This window comes from Macrosteles quadrilineatus, unplaced genomic scaffold (genome assembly GCF_028750875.1).
Source record: "Macrosteles quadrilineatus isolate MER2022 unplaced genomic scaffold, UCM_ALF_1.0 Scaffold_4__1_contigs__length_99947679, whole genome shotgun sequence".
NCBI lineage: Eukaryota > Metazoa > Arthropoda > Insecta > Hemiptera > Cicadellidae > Macrosteles > Macrosteles quadrilineatus.
The window spans coordinates 97,995,767-98,018,194 of record NW_026542597.1 but is presented as its reverse complement, the minus strand read 5'-3'; the positions used below and the strand labels follow the sequence as shown (position 1 = coordinate 98,018,194).

General features: G+C 42.6%; 1 protein-coding gene across 1 annotated transcript in view; it reads right to left on the bottom strand.

The window, feature by feature from the left end:
- LOC128993190 (dystrophin-like) overlaps window positions 1-22,428 on the bottom strand; it is an 88,684-nt gene that overhangs the window by 27,855 nt on the left and 38,401 nt on the right. The window contains exons 3-4 of the mRNA XM_054416950.1: window positions 2,520-2,581; window positions 1,757-1,849 (exon numbers count right to left, since the gene is read on the bottom strand). Coding sequence (XP_054272925.1) covers window positions 1,757-1,849; window positions 2,520-2,581 — 155 coding nt within the window. The remainder of the gene's footprint in view (window positions 1-1,756; window positions 1,850-2,519; window positions 2,582-22,428) is intronic.

Sequence of the window (22,428 nt, the reverse complement as noted above, 5' to 3'; positions counted from 1 at the left end):
TAAATGTTCACCATAGGCAAACCTAATTCCATACAAAAATACTGTTTTATGTTTTCTTAACATATCATCCAATACCAAGCAGTTGATAAGAACTTATAAAATTACAAAAAAAATCAGCATAACAAGTGACCATGGTGGAAGGAAGACAAGTGACAACAATAAGCATTGGTCATATATTTTCAAAGATGTTTTCCTTTTTAAGACAAACAGACACTGGAAACAACGTGGCTTTATGTTACAGTACTTTGCCCTGAAAATTAGATGAGTAAACAAATCTAAGGAAGTGTCATGTTTACACAAACACCACACCACAACATGAGAAAAGGTTTTGAAGAAGTTTGTTCCTCTCTTTCCACAAAAATATTATTTGAGCTACAGAAAGATGAAGACATCCTAATTGAAAAACAAACAAAAAAATTTAATTAGAATCAAAACAACATTATTTTCTGAGCTTATAGGTAAGTGAGACATATTACCTAGCTCCTTGCGTTATTCATATAATGGCCTCAAATTTGCATACAGTGTATTCTAGAACTAGTTTTAGATAAATATTTGTTGAACTAAAAGTTTAATGTTTCAGACTCCAGAATATTGTGTTATAACTAAATCTAAATTTGTAAAAAATTAATTGTAAGTTATAACAATTATGTAAACAAAAATTACGTAACCTTGAAGCAGGAAAAATGAACATTTAACCTATGAAAACAAAGCAAAGCAAGAAATTTGTTGACAATGCAGCCATATTTTAAGAAATCAAGAGATTCCAGCTGGCCTAGGCCCAAGATTTATTCATCTTTTGGCAGAAACTGTAAACATAATGTCTTTGTTTAAGTGTGTCCACAGTGGAAACGAACAAGGTCAACATACAAAATGTGTAAAAATAATACCAGAGATCAAAAGTTGAAGACATTGTACGATGAACAATGTCGATGAAACGTGAGAATAAAATCTAGATACACATGAATTTTGTTGTGCATAAGACATTGAATAGTGTAAATAACTCAATACATAAATTTAATATTTGTCATAGGGGTACAGTTTTTTTTAAATATATGTATTAATCAATTACAATCTAAAATACAGCGTTAATAAAAAGTCTGGAGACCCCCTGTAAATTTTGTAATGGCTCACACTAGAAAAACTAAACGCTGCACAACTTTATGGCATGTTTAAAGTACTTTTTGAGCCTAATTGCTACTCGGTTCGCAAACCCAATATAGGGGAGTTCGGTGGAATCTCAAAAATTTGAAATGTTAAGCCCCATCGAGTGACCTCTCATTTTGGAGGTTGTGATAAAAGAAAACTAACAACGCGAACTAGATGTCTCTATACCCATTAGTTGCACCTCTACCCAGTAAAATAAAATATGGCAGTCAATTAAAATTTTACGTAAGGAAAATTGTAAGTTAATTCTGATTTCTAAAGATTTCAATTGACTGCCATATTTTACTGGGTTAAGATAGAGAGACCTCTAAGTTGCGTTGTTAGTTTTATTTTATCACAACCTTCAAAATGAGGGGTCACTCAATGGGGCTTAACATTTCAAATTTTTGAGATTCCCCCAAAATCCCCCATTTTGGGGATGTATACGAAGTGGCGGTTATGCCCAAAATGTACTTCATAACATGTCAAAAAAGTGTGCAGAGTTTAGTCTTCCTAGTATGGGCCGTTAAAAAATTTACAGGGAGTCTCCAGACTTTTTATTAACCCTATATATTATTTCAATAGGAGACATATTTCGCTTAAAGGTACTTACGTATTGCTTCCCTGTAAGGATTTCCAGGAGTGCCAACAGTCTGGTCCCATCTTGCAGGTCCACAAACAGGTCGTTAATTAAGGAACAGTTGCTCTGAAACAGACCGATTGTCGTCACTTTTAGACCACATTGTGTTTCATCTTTTAATTTAATATTTTTAATAAAGGTCCTGTAATTGTTTGTTGCGTCTAATGGAAAAAATATCAGCATTATAAACGACATTTTACGTTATTCATGGCTTTGGAAAAACCAATATCCAAATATATGAGTTTATTAGTTAGTCGTAAATGTTATTATTTATTCAAGTGTTTTTGTGTAAATTAGACATAAAGTATAGGTAGTTGAAGTGTGAGGTTTGACTATAGATATTGTGAAATAAAATTTAATTCCCACTTAAAATTTGCTACAGGAGCCATTTTAGAACAAAAAGACCCTCATTAAATTGTGTCATAGACAGGGGTAGAATAGAGTTGAGTTTCTTAAAAAACAATTACCTATTTACACTTTTATTAACTGTAATGCACATTTTGGCGATTTTCTTCTTTCCTAAGCAAACGATTTCACAGCGTTCATCTTCAGTTTTTAAACACATAGGCCTACAGTTTATAGGCTACAAATTTAGTTATTTATATTGAGTAATTTTAGCACTTAACAGTAACTTAACAACAAAATGAATAATCCTAAGCATCCACATTGACTGGATATACGGTTATACAGAGTGTAATTTTTTTTTATTTAACTGACAAAATGTGATAAAACCCACCTTGACTAGTTGAGAATTTATCCACTTTGCGAAAGTTTTCTTTTGGACATCCTCCCGTTCATCTGAAACAAAAAAAAAGGTTTAGAAACAAATACAAATACAATTTAAAAATAAATCAAAACGATGGACAGTACAACAAAAAGAATTGAAATATAGGAATGAGTTATTTTACCATGATTATTTGCCTTATCCTCAGTTTTTCTACGGTATAGTCTCATCCAATAGTATTATCACATTTTTAAATTCCTTTGTACCCCAAGTACCTAACTCTGTGATTCTTGAGTCTCTTAATTATATACACAACATTTGTCTGCAACATCAATTTCTGTGTTTTTACAATATACTAGTGGTCGTCCTGTGGTCGAAACTCGACCAAAAATAATTAATGTACAGACTTCTCTATTTTCTCCCCACACTGTAAATAAAACATGTGATTGGAGTTTCCTCCATTTGTTTTGATTTTCTGTTTATATTTCGTTGTTATTTCGTAACCAGCATAGCAACGCATAAGATCCATGTTAATTTTTTACAACTTTTAAACTTATTTTTTGTGCTTATCTTTGAGCCTATTTAAATTTATAAAGGGATTCTGCACACCTACAGTAAAATAGCTTTCCAACGGTATGCGTAGATTTTCCCTACGATGCACACGAGCTGAGAAAAAAGGTTTTAAAGAAACATGCTTGCCTATTAATATATAGATAGATAATACTGAGCTAATAAGTAAACGATTGAAACATAATTATTCAAAGGCCTGATGAACACTATCCCACATTATAAGAAAAACTTTACGTCACTTGTCTTGGTGAAATATAGGAGTCTATGATAGAATCAAAAGGTTAACTCCAAGAAAGTAAACAAAAAACTAAAATAAAACAAATCTAACAGCTGATGTATCTTCAATATTTTAATGTGATTAAATTCCTGCCCTTAGGAGAAGGTTAATAAAAAAAACTGATATTTTCGGGGAAGTTTCACATGAAGACCTTCCATTCAAGTATGTGGTTGATAAGTGTACAGCTTATGGTATTCTCAAAAGTTCAGATCCTTCTTAGCTTTGTATAATAACTAAACACTATGGTGGAGGGATGCAGTTCCTCCGTAGTGACGCTAGCAGACGAAGCTATGTCTTGTGTCTGTGTGGGTGTGTAGAGTGTACACAGACATAGCTGTAGTGTGAGTGTAGGCGTTAACGGAAGTGCTCTTTCAAACTGTTCAGGACAAGCTACGAGCATTGTTTGACTACAACTTGACAAGCTTCCGCCTTGCAAGATACGTCAATGCTCAGTCCTGCGAACTGTGAGCATTCGAGCATCCTCAGCGAGAATCACGAACCACGAACTATTATGGTACTTTGGTAATAGATTAGTGAGAATATCATATTATTTTTGTAACGTCCTCTGGACTGTTGGAACGGGCGAGCAAGATAGCGCTAACCGTGTCTCACTTGGTCTTCCTAAATCGGCTGCGTACGGGAGGAGAAAGTAATATAGGTGACAAATATATTAGTATTATTTAGTGCTAGGCTATAATTTAACCGATTACCAGGAAGCTAAGGAGCTTTAATGACTATTATTGCGAAGTAACGGTATTTACCATTGTAATTAGTACAACTCTCTTGTAGTCGGTGTATTTTTGCCACATTTTAATGGCACGGGTCTTCAAAACTAGCCTACAATTAATTGTGATAGCCTTTACTAATTTACACATTGTAATGTGTTGAAGTGTAGCTCAAGACCTCCAATCCTACAATAAATAAGAGGAGCGACGACAGACTGCGAGTGACAGCAGATCGATCAACGATTGACCTGGTCTGATAGAGATCGGCAAACTACCTGAGGAAACCTTCACTCTTTAATATACTACAATGTAGACGTTGTAATGTGTTGTAGTGTAGCTCAAGACCTCCAATCCTACAATAAGTAAGAGGAGCGACGACAGACTGCGAGTGACAGCAGATCGATCAACGATTGACCTGGTCTGATAGAGATCGGCAAACTACCTGAGGAAACCTTCACTCTTTAATATACTACAATGTAGACGTTGTAATGTGTTGTAGTGTAGCTCAAGACCTCCAATACTACAATAAGTAAGAGGAGCGACGACAGACTGCGAGTGACAACAGATCGATCAACTATTGACCTGGTCTGATAGAGATCGGCAAACTACCTGAGGAAACCCTCACTCTTTAATATACTACAATGTAGACGTTGTAATGTGTTGTAGTGTAGCTCAAGACCTACAATACTACAATAAGTAAGAGGAGCGACGACAGACTGCGAGTGACAACAGATCGATCAACTATTGACCTGGTCTGATAGAGATCGGCAAACTACCTGAGGAAACCCTCACTCTTTAATATACTACAATGTAGACGTTGTAATGTGTTGTAGTGTAGCTCAAGACCTACAATACTACAATAAGTAAGAGGAGCGACGACAGACTGCGAGTGACAACAGATCGATCAACTATTGACCTGGTCTGATAGAGATCGGCAAACTACCTGAGGAAACCCTCACTCTTTAATATACTACAATGTAGACGTTGTAATGTGTTGTAGTGTAGCTCAAGACCTACAATACTACAATAAGTAAGAGGAGCGACGACAGACTGCGAGTGACAACAGATCGATCAACTATTGACCTGGTCTGATAGAGATCGGCAAACTACCTGAGGAAACGCTCACTCTTTAATATACTACAATGTAGACGTTGTAATGTGTTATAGTGTAGCTCAAGACCTCCAATCCTACAATAAGTAAGAGGAGCGACGACAGACTGCGAGTGACAACAGATCGATCAACGATTGACCTGGTCTGATAGAGATCGGCAAACTACCTGAGGAAACCCTCACTCTTTAATTCATACAACACACACACATTGGAGTGCAAAATTATTAATATCAATGTTCAATAGCAAACATATTCCAAAAAAACAGTCAATGCTCCCAAGCACCTTTTAGAGACATATTCACGTACAAATTTAAAAACTATTTTGTAGAAAAATTGTACATAATTTTGGTAAAATGTTTTAGTTTATTAACTCCCCCAGTGCTCTAAATACCAAACCCACACGCAAATCATTCATAACGTGCCAGCAGTTGGTTAAGCAATTACTGTAATTGGTCAGATGTGATGGCTGTATTCACATCAAGGTGAGAAGTAATTCATGCGAGACTAGGCTACACTTGATTTCTTGTACCTTGGGGGCTGGCATTACCTTAGCATGAGGTGCGTCAGGGACGTAGAATAAATGCTATGCAAACCAGGGGATTGTCATCCAATGAAGCGATCAAACTGATATTTCCTCATCTTCTCCATGTATTGTATTTGTATACGTGTATTCTGTATTGTATCCCCAAACCATAATGAAGCAGTTAATTGTAACAGTTATATTTTCAATCCTTCACATCGAGTTAACGTTTCTTACAAATCTTTCATGCGTGTTACCTAATCATTCTTTAAAACATCCCCAATTGCTAAAATTTCAAATTACAGACAGAATGTTCCAAAATGTTTCTCCCTAGCCGTAACAACCAGTCGCCTAATGCTATCAAAGTAGTTGGATAAGACAAGACACGGCCTTCAAGTGAGTAGTCAGGCAAATTGCCTCCAGGCATGCGAGACTCCCATTGCATCTGCCTTATCACGGACTACACTGGCACACTATGCACGTGCTATTCAGTACTGCATATACTGCATGTACACGTGCTATCTGCTTGTGTTAGTACAATGTGTAGCAAACAACTGCTCAATGAGAAAAATTGTCTCGTGATCGCACATAGCAACCCAATATAAAGATTTGTAACGTGCCGTTTTTCCCGCTCGGAATATATGCGCTATTCCGTAGTTAAAGCGGGAAAGACGTCACCAACTCTCGCCAGCGGATCGCTCAAGTCGGCGTGCTGGGAAGTTTCCAGGGTTCAGATAAAAATAATTTATTTAATCAACTCAACAACCTAGCACAGGTACAGATTTGTATTTACGCAAAAATGTAGTGTGAATCAGGTGTGAACTCAGTACCGGTAACCAACAACGCTACTGTACCATCATCATCGTTCACACCTGGGAACAGCTAATTAAATTAAATTTTAAAATAAAGAAAAACCATTCAACGAAATTTTGAAACAATTTAATGTTGCAGTTTCGTCAACCTCAACACTTAGAATATTTCTTCTGAATATACTTAGCGTGCTCCACCCGACCTCGTGTTTGCACGACCTGCAGAGACGGGTTCAACTTTGCCCACTTTGCCGCAGCAGTTAAACACCTACTGAATATCCCGGCAAAATACCCGCTATAACCCCGTCACCCTCAATATATATTGTAAACACAATATTAAACGAAATTTGTATCCCTAAAACTCTTTATTGCCACCCACGGGAGCCCTAGCATACGCTAAAGCGGACTTATACAAGTTCTAACACCCGACAAAGATCCTACCGTGAGTTTTACGTCTAAAAGAATAAAATGAGGGTTTACCGCTAAATAATAAAAAATAATAGTACACACTATTAAGATAAAGCCGAAGAATTACCTGTATACTCCAGGGATCTTCACTGATACACTAAGTAACGCGTTTAGCAAAATCACTAAAGTAATCACTCTAACGTCCTAACTCTCGCAATCGCAGGATTAGAATGGTCGTCGCATCCCTAGCCCACAAGGGATCTCCTCTTTCCCCCCTCCCTAATCCTCTAGGGATGGAGAATCAGCTGATTCGACTCCCAGCTGATCGGTGACGTCACGAGTTCAAACTTGGCGCTGTTGCAACACAACGCCAAGACAGCCGACTAGTGGTACAGGTTATGTTGTTATTTACCTACGCCGACTGTGAAATTATACGCGGAACTTTAATATCATTGCTGGTTTAAACAAAAGTATAATTTCCACCCGTGACGTGTAGCTTAGTGTGCGACAAAGTGTATGCATGTTATGTACGTGATATTGTATTCGTGATCGCGGTTCACCACCCTAGCCTAAACAACAACTTTGACCGTACTTCCCAAAGGTGTATATTAGGTATGGGGGTTACCCGGAAACGGTTTATCACTCGTTTTGTACACAACGATGCAATACTGTGACTTGTGAATCTCAAAAATAGTGTCTTTAGTGATTTTGCCAAAAGTGAGGTTATCCCTACTTCAACCCTAGGATAGGCCTAGAACAGCCTATTTACCTTACCATGATAGGTTTACCACTATCACCAACCAGGTAAGGAATAGGCCTACTGATAATTAAATAATAAATATAAAAACTTAACCCCTCTATAATTTTGACCCATTACACCCCCCTCCTACTTCGGGGAGCAAAAAAAACCAACAAAAAAAAAGATTCCATGCCTAGGGTTTGAATAATAAAAATCTCCAAGGAATTTAAGACCTCTTATTCCAAACAAAACAAAGGAAAAACACCTTTTACAGAAAAATAACCAAACACAAGAGTGTCATTCAGAAATAAAAACAAAATAGCTACCGAGCATTAAAAATAAACAAAATAAATACTTCTAACTATGAAATGTCATTGAAGTTACTCCCACCCCAACGACCGTCTTAGCATCGCAGGACGCACTCTCACGCGGCTACCATCCGACAGATATATACGCCACTTCCTATTCCGTCGTTGACGGCGTGAGCTGGCTGGCGCCTCCTCCTCTAATCTCCTGAGGATTTCGTCAGGGATCCAGGGCTGGGGTCCTGACCTCCCCGGCTGGTACGCCGTCACCGACCGCCTTCCCCTGCCTTGTCCTGGCACCGTGACAATGATCCGAGTGGGGTTTTGCACCCTCACCTCAGGTCGCCGCACCAGCGGCCTCCCTACTCTCCCACGGGCCTCAATCTGGGGAGGACGTCTACCTCGAGTTTCACCCCGATCCAAATGCCGTCTTGCATCCTGGGGTTGACCTGGGGTGCCTGTCCGTTGACGTACGTCCCTCCTGAGGGGTTCTGGCTGGCGCTGGGCAGGACCACTCCTCTGCCGCCTAGGCAACTCAGCTCGCCTCCGCTGTGGGTGCGGTTGCCTTTCCCACCGCCGGTTCTGTCGGTCCTCCCGACTCCCACCAGGCTGACGTGATGTCAATCTTGAATGATCAGGTGCACCGCGTCTCGTGGCCAACCGGTTTACTCTCTGGTCACCGTATAGCCACGGTCTAGGCAGAGGTTGATCTCCAGGGTTGGGTGGACGGTCTTGCCTACAGCTTGGGGGAATGTTTCCATCCAGCGCACTCATCTCGGCCTCTGACGCCTCAATCTGGAGGCAAGGCGATTCGCCTCGCAGACTCGAAGCTAAAGCGGCCTGCACCAATAGTCTGGGCTCGGGGGTAGTCTTCTCGCCTGCCTGAGACTCACCGGATGTGGGCAGCTCCTCCACAATCTCCCCCTCTTCCATCGGTTCTGTCGGTGGTCGGTCGGCGGTGTCCCTCAAGGAGATTTCCGCAAGATCCCCGATTGCCCGATCCAATTCACCTAACAAGGGGTCACCCGGCGAGCACAGATCCACCACTTCAACATCGAGGACCTCTTGGTCTTGAGCCTCCTCCTCCTCATTGAACTGCTCCCGGTCAAATCTCCCCCGCTCCAACACCCCTTTGATGGTCAGGCGGGCCCGAGCCGGGTCGATTGTCACCCCCAGGAGTCGGGAGTTCCTGGCCAACTTGTCCCCGTAGGTGCACACGAACACCCCACAGGACACAGCGTCCTTCTGACGTGGGCACCGAAGGGGGGTTTCTAAGATCCTCCACCCCTCCTGGTGCAATGGATCCTCTTCTTCTTTGGCCACTTCCTTCAAAAATCCCTCGATGGCCTCCATCTCCATCCTCCGGGGAAATCCCATTGGGTCATACGCCCGAATCTCCTTCACCTCTGGCCGCACAACCACCAACGACCAGTGGGCGTGGGGTTTTACCTGGGGCAGATGCAGTGGGAAGAAAATCATTTCCCGCTGGAATATGTCGAGCCCTGCTGCCCTCCTTCGGGTTGCCTGATATCCCCCCCTCTTCCATGACCATAAAAACTCTGTGTCAAAACTCACTACACTGGGCAACGTAGGGTAGAAGAGGTTTCTACGCTCTATAAGCCGGAAGAACGAGTTTACCACCCGTCCATTAACGAGGTTTTCCCCAACGAGTGATTCCAGGTCCTCCAGTGAGCACTGTTTCATGGCCCGTAAACCTGCCATCCCGTCCCAGATAGTACAATTACAATCCAACACCTTTAACACCCACTACAGTCTAAGGCAATAGTTACGACTATGTAAGCGGGTTCGGCAAGCAGAAGCAGCTACTGTACAAACTATCACATGTGCAAGCGAGTAAGCCGGGACTCCACCTGTAACCAAGCGCTGCATAAAACACCGGGTCTCAAAAAATACTTCCGGAACCACCACCAGGGTTAGAACAACATTCAACGCGCTTCCGACACCAATCTAAGCCACCCTTTCCACAAAAGGTTTCAGGTCCTTTACGTGAACCACATGAGGGGTTTTAGAGCTAACGTCTTCCACCTCGTAGACATTCACCCCCCGTTTACCGGTAATCACGCACGGACCGTGAAACTTTGGAGCCAGTTTACCTACCACGGCATCCGCCGCGGACGATAGTACGTGCGCTCTTCGCAAAACCCGGTCACCGATTCCGTACGTCACCTCACGCCGCCTCAGGTTATAATATTTGGCCTGGCGTTGGTACGCAGCTTTGAGGTTATGGTGGGTTTGGCTATAGAGTTCCCGGAAGGTTTTGCAACGACCTTCGTTGACCTCACCCACCGACGGTTCAGCCTCCTCCCCGGAACTCTCAAAGGACGTCCCATAAATCGTTTTTGGGGGTTTTAACTCCCTCCCAAAACAGAGCATCCCCGGGGAGAATCCGGTAGAGTCATGTCTAGCAGTGTTCACGGCAAACTGGAACTCTTCCAACAGCCGGTCCCACCCCTTGTGATTGTCCTTCACAAATTGGGCAATCATGGTTTTCACAACCCGATTCGGACGCTCAACCGGATTTGACTGAGGGCTATACGGGGCCGTGGTTTGCAATTGCACGCCCCATTCAGCGGCCAGGCTGCGGACTATTCGAGAGACAAACTGCGTCCCATTGTCGCAGATCATCACCTCTGGAGCCCCATAACGCAGCAACACCGTCTTCAATTTCTGGGACACGTTCTGTGCGGTTGCGGCTCCTATTGGAGCTAGCTCCAGCCACTTACTGAACGTGTCTTGTATCACCATCAGAAACCGATGGTTATACCGTGTCCTTGGCAAAGGTCCGATGAGATCCACAGAAATTGCCGACCAGGGACCCTTTGGGCGTCGGAAATACATTTTACCGGCGGGTTTTGTTTGCGCCACCTTGAAGGTTTGGCATTGAGGACAACTCCGGACATAGATTTTGACATCTCCCCTCCAACCCGGCCAGTAATACCGAACGGCCACCCGGGCCATTGACTTCTTTACACCCAGATGCCCTGCTGTCGGTAAATCGTGGTTCTCTTCTAAGACAGCTCGCACCCGGTCAGGGGGAACACACATCTTCCAGACTGGGTTTTCTGCATTGCCAAACGAGCGGTATAACTGTCCAGCCCTAACACAGTAATTCTTAAACCTTCTGGGCCGGTTAGTCACCAATGCTAACATACGTTCGTACCATCGATCTTTAATAAACTCCTCGTCCGGTTCATTATCACCAGGAACGAGTGTAGACGCGCCAGTTTCATCACCTGACGGCATAGAGTCCACTGATGGCTTGTCACCCTCGACAGCCTCACTACCTTCCACGGCAGCCACCCCCGTTGGGTCAAGACAGGCTTCGTCACCCAAATCACTTGGCCCCAGGCCCACTGGATACCTGGATAAGGCGTCGGCTACCCTGTTTAACGTGCCTTTGCGGTACTTGATTTCAAAATCATGTTGCTGGAGCTCCATGACCCACCGAGCTAATCTACCGCTCGGTTCACGTAGTTTCATGAGCCAGCTGAGAGCAACATGATCTGTAATCGCCACAAAGTGGTAGCCTTCCAAGTAGGGTTTAAACTTTCTGACTGCCCAGACCAAGGCAAGACACTCCTTCTCTGTGGTAGAGTACTTGGATTCCTGGTCAGTCAGCAGACGGCTCGCATACGCGATCACCACCTCCTTGCCCTCAACTTCCTGGGTTAAGGCGGCACCCAGCCCCACATTCGAGGCGTCAACCTGCACCGTGAAGGTTTTACTGAAGTCGGGGCAGGCCAATACGGGAGAAGAGCACAAAAGCTCCTTCAACTTCCGAAACGCAGACTCTTGCGCATCACCCCATTGCCACTTTGCGCTTTTCTTAAGCAGATGTCGTAGAGGCGCCGACACCGTCGCAAAGCCTTCAATAAAGCGCCGATACCAGGACGCCAGACCCAAGAAACTACGCAGCTTCTTGATATTGGTAGGTATCGGGAACTCACTAATCGACTGAACCTTCTCAGGGTCAGTGGTTATCCCCTCAAAATTTACCACGTGTCCAAGATACTTTAACTGGCGTTTGCAGAAGTGGCATTTTTCGGGGTTCAACTTCAAGCCAGCAGCACAAAGTCGGTCAAATACTAGTTTCAGAAGTTCGAGGTGCTCCGCAAAGGTCGTCGACACCACTACCAAGTCGTCAAGGTATGCAAAGACCTTAGGTTCAAGTTCAACACCTATAACCATATCAAGTAACCTCTGAAACGTCGCACCGGCTGAGTGTAATCCAAAGGGCATAACGGTAAACTGGTACAGCCCTCGGCCGGGAACCGTAAACGCGGTTATCGCCCGGCTTTCAACTGCCAGAGGTACCTGCCAATACCCACTCTTAAGATCCAAGGTGCTGATGTACTTGGCTTGGCGTAACTTTTCCAGGATTCCATTGATCCGGGGTAAAGGATACGCATCCTTAACTGACGAGTCATTTACCGATCGCATGTCAATACAAAATCGGTAGGTGCCGGATGTTTTCTTAATCAACACCACCGGTGAGCTCCAAGGACTCGTGGAAGGCTCTATCACCCCTTGCCGCAACATATCGTCAACCTCTTGGTCAATTATGGCTTGCATGGCGGGGTTACGCGGGTAATACCGCTGTTTAATGGGCACTGCACCCTCTTTGAGCCGAATTTTGTGCTCAACCAGCGAAGTCAGTCCCGGAACTGCCTCAAATTTTGGCAACTCGGCTCTCAGGAACTCTGCCAGTTTCTGTTCCTCCTCTGGTGCAAGAGCGTCAATCGCGCTGAGGTTATTATCACCCGTCCCCATGACCTCAGTAGGCAAAATCACCCTTCGATCAACGCAGATCAGGTTAAGCTCCTCTAAACACCTCATGCCCAGAATCAGATCGCACGTCAAATTTGGGACATAATACGCCTCCCAGGTATGGGCTTGTTCGCCCACCCGGCCTGAAAGCTGGTACAAAGATCCCGCTTCACGGCTCGAACCATCAGCCATTCTCATTACTACACTGACGGTGGTGGGGTTCACACCCCTGTCGACAAGGAGTTTCTGAATTCGTGACCCTATAAGATTGACACTAGCCCCAGTGTCGACCAGTGCTCTGAAGGTTTCGCCAAACAATTCAACCTCCACAAAGGGTCTAACGTCACCCCGGTCGACACCTTCCACGGCTCCCGTGAAACCCTTCATATATTCGAGCCACTTATGCCATTCGCGGGAGGTCGTGTGTCGTGTTGCTGCCCCGGACTCGGCTGACCTCTGGGGCTCTGAGTCCGGCCACCGTTTCCCGCACGACATCCGCACCGGTACGTGGTAACGCCCTCCATCTTGCAAAAATAGCAACGCACCCTCTTAGGTTTTGGGCAATGCCTAAAACGGTGGCCACGCTGGTCGCAATTCCAGCACACTAACCCACTCCTTTCCGGGTTAAGCATGGGCCTCAGGTTCTCACCCCTGGGCGCACACCTATTCAACTCCGGCATTGTTCTGGGTTGAACACCCCGCCGAGTTTCAAGACTGGCACAATCTACATTATTTACCGCAGGACCGGAAGTAGCCATCGTCTTCCCCTTAGCGCAAGCATCGACACCCTCGGTTAGCATGGGTTTAACCGCAGCGTGGTCAAACACCCGCTCCATCCTACGCTTTGACACATAAGCCGTTTCCGGAACAAGAGCTAGAGACGGAGGAGGGGGAGGCCGAAAAGTACTTCGATCCCTCAAGTAAGCCTCATATTCCTCGGCCCTCCGAGTCAACTCTGGTATTGTAGCAAAGTCACTACGCCGTACCATAAGTTTATAATCGGGCTTCATATTCGTGTAAACTAGATTTAACTTCTGCTGAGCAGAGAATTCACCACTGCGCCGAATCAGGGTTGATATCGCAGTGAGATAACAGCGGAATGACTCGTTATCACCCTGCGTACGCTTGCGAATTTCCTCGTCAAGGTAGCGTCGGTATCCGGGAGGATAAAACTGGGTTTCAAAATCAGCCAGAAAATCAGCGAAACCAACCCAAAAACTCCTCTGGTTCCGATACCATAACAGAGCTTCCCCTTGAAGCAGCTCTGGCATTGCTCTTAACACCTCCTCATCGCTCAAGGAGTAGGTTTCTATCAGTTCACCGAGCCGCTCAACAAACGAGACGGGATCTCTTCTCCCATCGAATCGCAAATTCCACTTCCGCACAGAATCACAAATCGAAGTAAACTCGCGACTACGCTTGTCAAGCATCGGTTGATAATAGGTAGAAGTCGTAGGCAAAGTTAACTCTCTATTTCGCCTAACCGTATCATCACTTGGCTGTCCAGAAAACCAAGACACGGTACTCGGCCTATCATGGAGGTTGCCACCTCCTACCCTCCTAGGTAGCCCATCTGTATACGGCGTATAGCTGCCCGGCTGTAGGTAAGGACGAGCATCTGACCGGGTTCTCAAAATTGAGTCACCCCACGAGGGCTGAGCCACGCCCCCAAGACAGGGCTGAAGACCTACTCTAGCCGAAGACACCCCGGTTGCAGAGGATACGGGTTCAGGCTGAATTTCAGTCGTTATAGGCCGCTGGAATCCGTCACTAAAGGTGACAAGGCTACCGGTCAAATTAAATGGGCCAGTCTCCTTACGTAAACCGTCTATGCTTGATGTCTTTGGTTCTGACGCGGTTCTCAACACCACGGCCAAGGTCTGCCTAACTGTGTCCACGTCGGTGTCAGGCGGAAGCCCCAACATTTCACAAACGCTATCCGCAACGCCGTGTTTGGGGTCCGACCCCACATTCTCGCCTGGGAAGGAGGGAGGACGTTGATCACCCCCAGAAGCAGTCTCAGGCATGTAACCAGGTTCATGGCCCGTAGCCGTCACCCATGTAGGCTGTTGGGCTTGGTTAATCACCCCAGCCTGAGACAAGAAAGGCCACTGACTCTTAGGGTCCTTCCAGAACTGGCAAAACCTTCTCCTCAGATCTTCCACCTTCCCTCGAGTGTCTAGACCAAACCTCTCCATCTCACGTGTGAGGTCCTCTTTACGCAATTCGTGGATCCACCCCACGCGAGGATCATCGAACGGAGACCTCAAGCCTTCACCCAAAATTGTCGGGTTTGTCCTTGGGATCACCCCTAGAGTCGCAGGGGGTATTACATCCCGCGTGACATTGAGAGGGTTCGCAGTACTACTGGTAGTCACCGTAAAGGTCCCAGCGCAAGTCGTCACTACCACCGGTACTGTGGTAACGGTTTGAGCAACCGACGACTCAACTTCAGTGGTATTCGGCATGACCGTAACACGGGCCTAATCAGATAAAGTCAAAAATAAAATAAAAAATTATTAAATTAGAAAAAATTAAATTCGCCCACGTCTATGTTTAGGTGTTATCACACTTAAGCCCTTATCACCAGTTATAACAGTTAAATAAAATGCCTAAGTACCAACAAGCTATTTAAAAGAGTAATAAAGCAAGTACTAAATTATCAAATCAACACCAAAATAAAAAAAATAAAATTATACTATACACCCCACAAAGATAAATGCAGGTTCAATAAATATAATATATACAACTGGCAATAACTGGTTGCTAAGACTAGCACAAAAGTATCGGCCAAAATTGGCTATGCTACGTGGGCTAAATAAATTCACAACCACAATTTTAAATAATAATTGGTCGTTAACTAGTTATACTTGGTCGTTAGTTAGCCTAAAAACAAGCGCTAGTTCCCTCCAACTGATATAAACCAGCTCAAACTAGAGTTAGAATACACTAGGTATATGCTAACTAACTAAAATTAAAACCCAACTCCAGTAAAACTAAGTCCAAATCAATCAAAAAATGTCTACTCGTTCGGGCGCCAATGTAACGTGCCGTTTTTCCCGCTCGGAATATATGCGCTATTCCGTAGTTAAAGCGGGAAAGACGTCACCAACTCTCGCCAGCGGATCGCTCAAGTCGGCGTGCTGGGAAGTTTCCAGGGTTCAGATAAAAATAATTTATTTAATCAACTCAACAACCTAGCACAGGTACAGATTTGTATTTACGCAAAAATGTAGTGTGAATCAGGTGTGAACTCAGTACCGGTAACCAACAACGCTACTGTACCATCATCATCGTTCACACCTGGGAACAGCTAATTAAATTAAATTTTAAAATAAAGAAAAACCATTCAACGAAATTTTGAAACAATTTAATGTTGCAGTTTCGTCAACCTCAACACTTAGAATATTTCTTCTGAATATACTTAGCGTGCTCCACCCGACCTCGTGTTTGCACGACCTGCAGAGACGGGTTCAACTTTGCCCACTTTGCCCTAGCAGTTAAACACCTACTGAATATCCCGGCAAAATACCCGCTATAACCCCGTCACCCTCAATATATATTGTAAACACAATATTAAACGAAATTTGTATCCCTAAAACTCTTTATTGCCACCCACGGGAGCCCTAGCATACGCTAAAGCGGACTTATACAAGTTCTAACACCCGACAAAGATCCTACCGTGAGTTTTACGTCTAAAAGAATAAAATGAGGGTTTACCGCTAAATAATAAAAAATAATAGTACACACTATTAAGATAAAGCCGAAGAATTACCTGTATACTCCAGGGATCTTCACTGATACACTAAGTAACGCGTTTAGCAAAATCACTAAAGTAATCACTCTAACGTCCTAACTCTCGCAATCGCAGGATTAGAATGGTCGTCGCATCCCTAGCCCACAAGGGATCTCCTCTTTCCCCCCTCCCTAATCCTCTAGGGATGGAGAATCAGCTGATTCGACTCCCAGCTGATCGGTGACGTCACGAGTTCAAACTTGGCGCTGTTGCAACACAACGCCAAGACAGCCGACTAGTGGTACAGGTTATGTTGTTATTTACCTACGCCGACTGTGAAATTATACGCGGAACTTTAATATCATTGCTGGTTTAAACAAAAGTATAATTTCCACCCGTGACGTGTAGCTTAGTGTGCGACAAAGTGTATGCATGTTATGTACGTGATATTGTATTCGTGATCGCGGTTCACCACCCTAGCCTAAACAACAACTTTGACCGTACTTCCCAAAGGTGTATATTAGGTATGGGGGTTACCCGGAAACGGTTTATCACTCGTTTTGTACACAACGATGCAATACTGTGACTTGTGAATCTCAAAAATAGTGTCTTTAGTGATTTTGCCAAAAGTGAGGTTATCCCTACTTCAACCCTAGGATAGGCCTAGAACAGCCTATTTACCTTACCATGATAGGTTTACCACTATCACCAACCAGGTAAGGAATAGGCCTACTGATAATTAAATAATAAATATAAAAACTTAACCCCTCTATAATTTTGACCCATTACAGATTGCACCTATCAATCTCAGAACTGACATAGTTTTTAGAGCACATCTCGGGCTAGACGAGAGCGATGAGTCAGAGGTAACCTCAGTTTGACAGATAACAGCGGCGCAGTTGATAATAGAGATAACCGACCCTCGTGTGAACTGTTCTGTTCTGAGAAGATTCCCCACACCGGAGACGTCCAGTTAACTGAGCTACTTGACTAATTGACATTTGGTTGACCGTACGACACATTCATAGACTTAGAAATTACGCAGCCATCTCATGAGGTGTGAGTGTTTGAAATAATGAATGTATTTAATCGTTCATGCAGTTGGAAACTACGTGGGTAACTGATAGATATGTATTATATTATTTTTTTTTTTAATGATAAAGAGTTCCCACTTATACTCTGCAATAGAAATGACTCAATAATAACACTGGACAAACCAATAATAGAAATTTTTAGACCAAATGTAGCCTACAAATTTAATGAATTATTCAAATTCAAAAAGTTCATATAGACAAACCTTGTATGGTTTTTGCACCTATTGTATAACATGCATGTATCATTTTTTTGTTCAATAAACAAATTGATTGATTGGTTTCGTGATATTCAGTATAAAATTGGGGTGAAAACACTTCACATTTCACCGCTGACTGACAGTCTATAATGTAGTCATAAATGTCATGCTTCTCCTATTCGCTAACTCTTCTCCTATTCGCTAACTGGTTTACAATACATACGAATGCGATAAGAACATTGCTTGTTACTTCAGGACAACATAGCTATGAAAAACTATGATGAATCTTATATTGTTTAAACACTGAATGTTTACATGCATAAATGTGTTCAACTTCAAAACTAATTTAATTAATGGAAATTTATGACACACTGAACCTTCTCACCTACATAGTGGGCAAGGTTACACTCGTGTCAACGCAAAACGAGTAAAACCAGTTTGCGTTGCGAAATCCTTACAACTGCCCAAAGATAGCCCAGAATCATTATAACCATTGATTAGTCTAATGAAAGACCAACAGGCGCCAATAATAGCCTTCATCTAGCACCACGCCTGCAATAACTGTATAGATTGGTCACACTTTCGAGAACCTTCATGCTCGGGTTACTATACTATTGATCGTGAACATCTTTGTACTCAGAGAAATAGTCTAGTGGTAGAGCGCTAGGCTTCGGTCCACAAGGTCCCGCGTTCAAATCCCACCAATCCCCAAAAATTATGTGATAATGCTGCGACTCTACAGGCTTATGCTAAACTTAAGTTATAACTGTTTCGGGCTTGAACCTTGCGGATGTAAAATTGCGTCCTTAAATCCATTACTAGATACATAACGACAGTATACGGTAGTAGAACAGTTAAAACTACTTTATATACAAAATGTAAAATATTTGCAGTCATCATTATGCAGCATGATTGATGACACGCTGACTGCAGACAATCTTGCAGTTATTGCGTAGGCTGCACCAGTGGCATTAATCGCTACAACAGCTCATAAAACCACTGACTTCACAGCCAAGTCACTAGTATAGCCGAAATACACGCAACTTCCTGCACTGTTGTTCTGAATAATAAGTAACTAGCTAACTCGTATATGACCTCTTCAATTCTGTACATGCTAATTCTTATATAGGTAGACGTAATGTTTAATAACTTTTAACTATAATTTCCCTAAATTTTCTCTGTAAAACTGTACGTCTTGTGTATTAAAAGGTGGTAGGGCAAACTTAAAGTATTTTTTTAATGGTCCTAATAATGTTTTAGTTCAGAAATCGGTAAATTTATACCGCACAAAGCTCTGAAAACACTGTGTACTAAAATGATATAATATTAAATTTAAATCACGCGCTATGCTCTTACATGCACACGAACACTTTTAGAAACTGCGTTACCTCAAAGAGTCGACTCTGACCACGCGTCGTCCTGTAAAATATAATATTGGAAAATACCGGATTTCTTCTACAGGTAATCGCATCTAGCCTTTCGTTGCTCCCAGATACTTAATCCTTTTTTGGATTTCAAGAAGAAAATTCGTAGTGTGATCGTTTAACACTGTAGGATTTGATATTGCGTGCAATTTTATGACTTTAGAAGCATGATTATATATAACTAGTAGTAAGAGACAAAGCAGTGACAATATCCTAGGATTGAACTCGTTCGAGATTGAGACTGTGTAACGGAGGTCGAGAAACCGGGCTCGATCAGTACAGAACAATCTTTCTCGTCCTCTACCTTCAAACAAAAAATTGTGGGAGTCTCTTCAATCGAGAGCTTGCCGACTCCTGAAGATTGGAGTTGTGTGTGGATTACAATAGTTCGCTTCGCTCTGACACGTGCTGCTCTCTCGCGAGATTTGAGTGGGTCGCTAGTGACGTCATAGTGTACTATACAGGTCTGCCACTCCTGTGGATTACGCCACACTCAAATGGGATAAACTGGAGAAACTACCAATGACGTGATAGTGTCTATCAGGGAATAACTTCCACATATTAGGCTACTTCGACAATAATCTATCTCTGAAATGCCACTTAATTGGCACTTATTTTTGCATGTTTTTATTTTGTAGACCACAGTGCGAGTACAGCAGTGTAGGGAATTGCAAGTGATATCTTCCACTTTAGGACTAATGTCCGTATAAATACTACAGCCTGTTACTAGTTTTATCAGCGCAATCAATCAGAATTTTACGACATACTCGATTAACTTACTAAATATCTGAAATCCACAATTAATTAACTTGGTTTACCAAATTTGCTTAGTTGGAACAACCAACCTTACTTGTCTCATTGCGAGATCAGACTAGGAAATTCCTATTTACGTGATAAAGCTTAAAGATGAGGTAAACCATGGTAAACCCATCGACTATAGATAATTATTTTTAGAACGGGATTCCATGTTGTGGATGAGTTCCATTTGCAAACTACTGATTATGCAAAAATAAATTGTTTATTTACCATGTTTCTAAATAAGGGTCGATTCCCTTGGCTCTGTATAACATCACTCATTATGTACCAACTGTCACATCACCTGACACAAGACTGAGCCACCTGACAGAGAAGCATTTCAAACTGTTTCCCCCTGAAACGCCCAACAGCTCCGCCAGCACCAAGGCGTGCTAGATGGCCAGAAAACTGTGTTTGGGCACTGATACCACTGATACCGCTGATACCGATATGCCCACGAGTGGTGTAATGGTGTAATAGTGTATGGCCCGCGGGTAACAACCCGTTCCTCTACAGGTGTGATGAGATACCAAATACGGCACGACGACTGGACACCGGACACTTCCGTGGTCGCTTTCCCCGCTACAATGCACTCACAGCGCCATCGCCAGCCGCCTCAATACTGTACCAGCCACCAGCACACACTAATGTACAGTTAACACTAGATAGCCTACATTTAAACTGTAAATATCCAATCTATGAGAGAAGTGTACTTACGAGTGTATTTCCCGGAAAATGAGCGTAATTCACATACAAAAGCGTACTGTACTAATCTGTTTAGATATTCTTGGTACCGGTACCGGTAGTTCATGAAAGCCCGATAACTAAGTGAGGCAAGTGCTTAAGAAATGTTGACGTTAAATGTGTAAATCAAATAGGTAGCAATTACTAGGACATTGCAAAATCCTCCCGTCGCAACAAACCTACAAATTTATATGGAAAAGACTTCCGTTGCAATTAAATCAAGTGGATCCAAGGGCCGAAAAGGTTATTTCAATTATTGCATTGGTTAATTGTTTCGATCAACTGTAATAAACTTAAAACCTGTTTTTCGAAATTCGAGAATATTTATGCAATAACACTAAGCAATTATCCAACAGGGCAGGAGACGATACCAATATGGGAGACGATTTTTTTTAAGTTAACGCGCTCAATATCTTGGTGTAACCGATAACAGAGTTCAAATTGTAATAAGCTGTAATAACTGAAATAATATTGTGTCCTTCAAAGATAATTTGATTGGTTAATTTTTTTATTAAAAATGTACTTAAACCGTAGACGAATTTCCTTTGTGTAAGTCGATTTTACCAATTTTGAATTGAGCTGTTTCGCTAGTTCAAAGATGTTGACCACGATTTTTATCACAGAAGAAAGTCTAACTCTTTCTTCTGTAAAGGTGAATAGATCCTTCACTATATGGGTCTTGAACGAGAAAATTTAATCAAATAAGCAACCGATTCAATACCTACAGAATAAAGTATTCGACAGTTAGGTACCAAGTAACTCATTTCGTAGTGTAGAAGATCTAGATGTATTTAATGTATGGGTTAGTTCCATACATAAGTTAGTGCTATTAAACCCACAATTACAATACTTTTGGCACCAAATAAGCGACAGCCACCAATAACAACGCCTCTACTACAGCACGTATGATGTCATTGGCCGCTGACTTTATCCTTGACTCACTCACTGCCTACGTACGAGCCATGCATACGTACAACCATGGTGGAAGTACAACCGCAGCACAAACACTGTTACTGACTTCCTCTTCCCTTAATCTCCCTACATTTCAACCCCAGAGGTATAGGTCTTCTCAAATTGTGCATTTTACTATTAAGTCAAGGAAGTTGGTTTAAACAGGCTAAATAAGTTAAACTTCACGTCGTATGTTTCCGAACAAAAATCCCAAATAAGAAAAGCCTCGTTTTCTATTATTTTTTAATTTTTTTAAATTACATAGCCTCTATACTGTAGTGTATATATCCTAGTAAAAGAGGTAGTCCCACAGTAATAACACCGATATAAAAAAATATTTCAGACTGTCACCTGGAAAATACCTGAAATTATGCATTCTAACTGAGTTTTAAAATGCATGATTCTTCAAAAGTAAAGAGTTGTTCTTTGATTACACCTGTAGTAGCTCTTGGTCAAACTGCTTCACGTCAATTGTAAAAGATTGTTTCCAGTTGCCTATAGGTGATGGGGGTTCATTGGGTAATTTAACTCAATAGTAATTTAACCTTACACTTAAAATTAGTTGTGTTTGACCCTCTCCCAAAATCGATGCAATGAATAATGCATGGGTTTTACGGGTAACAAAAACATTCTCCCCAAAAAATCAATCAATCATTCAGAACTATCCACTACAGTTTAGTAGTGGGCCAGCATCCAATCACTTTACAGACATCAGCTGTTGAATCGAA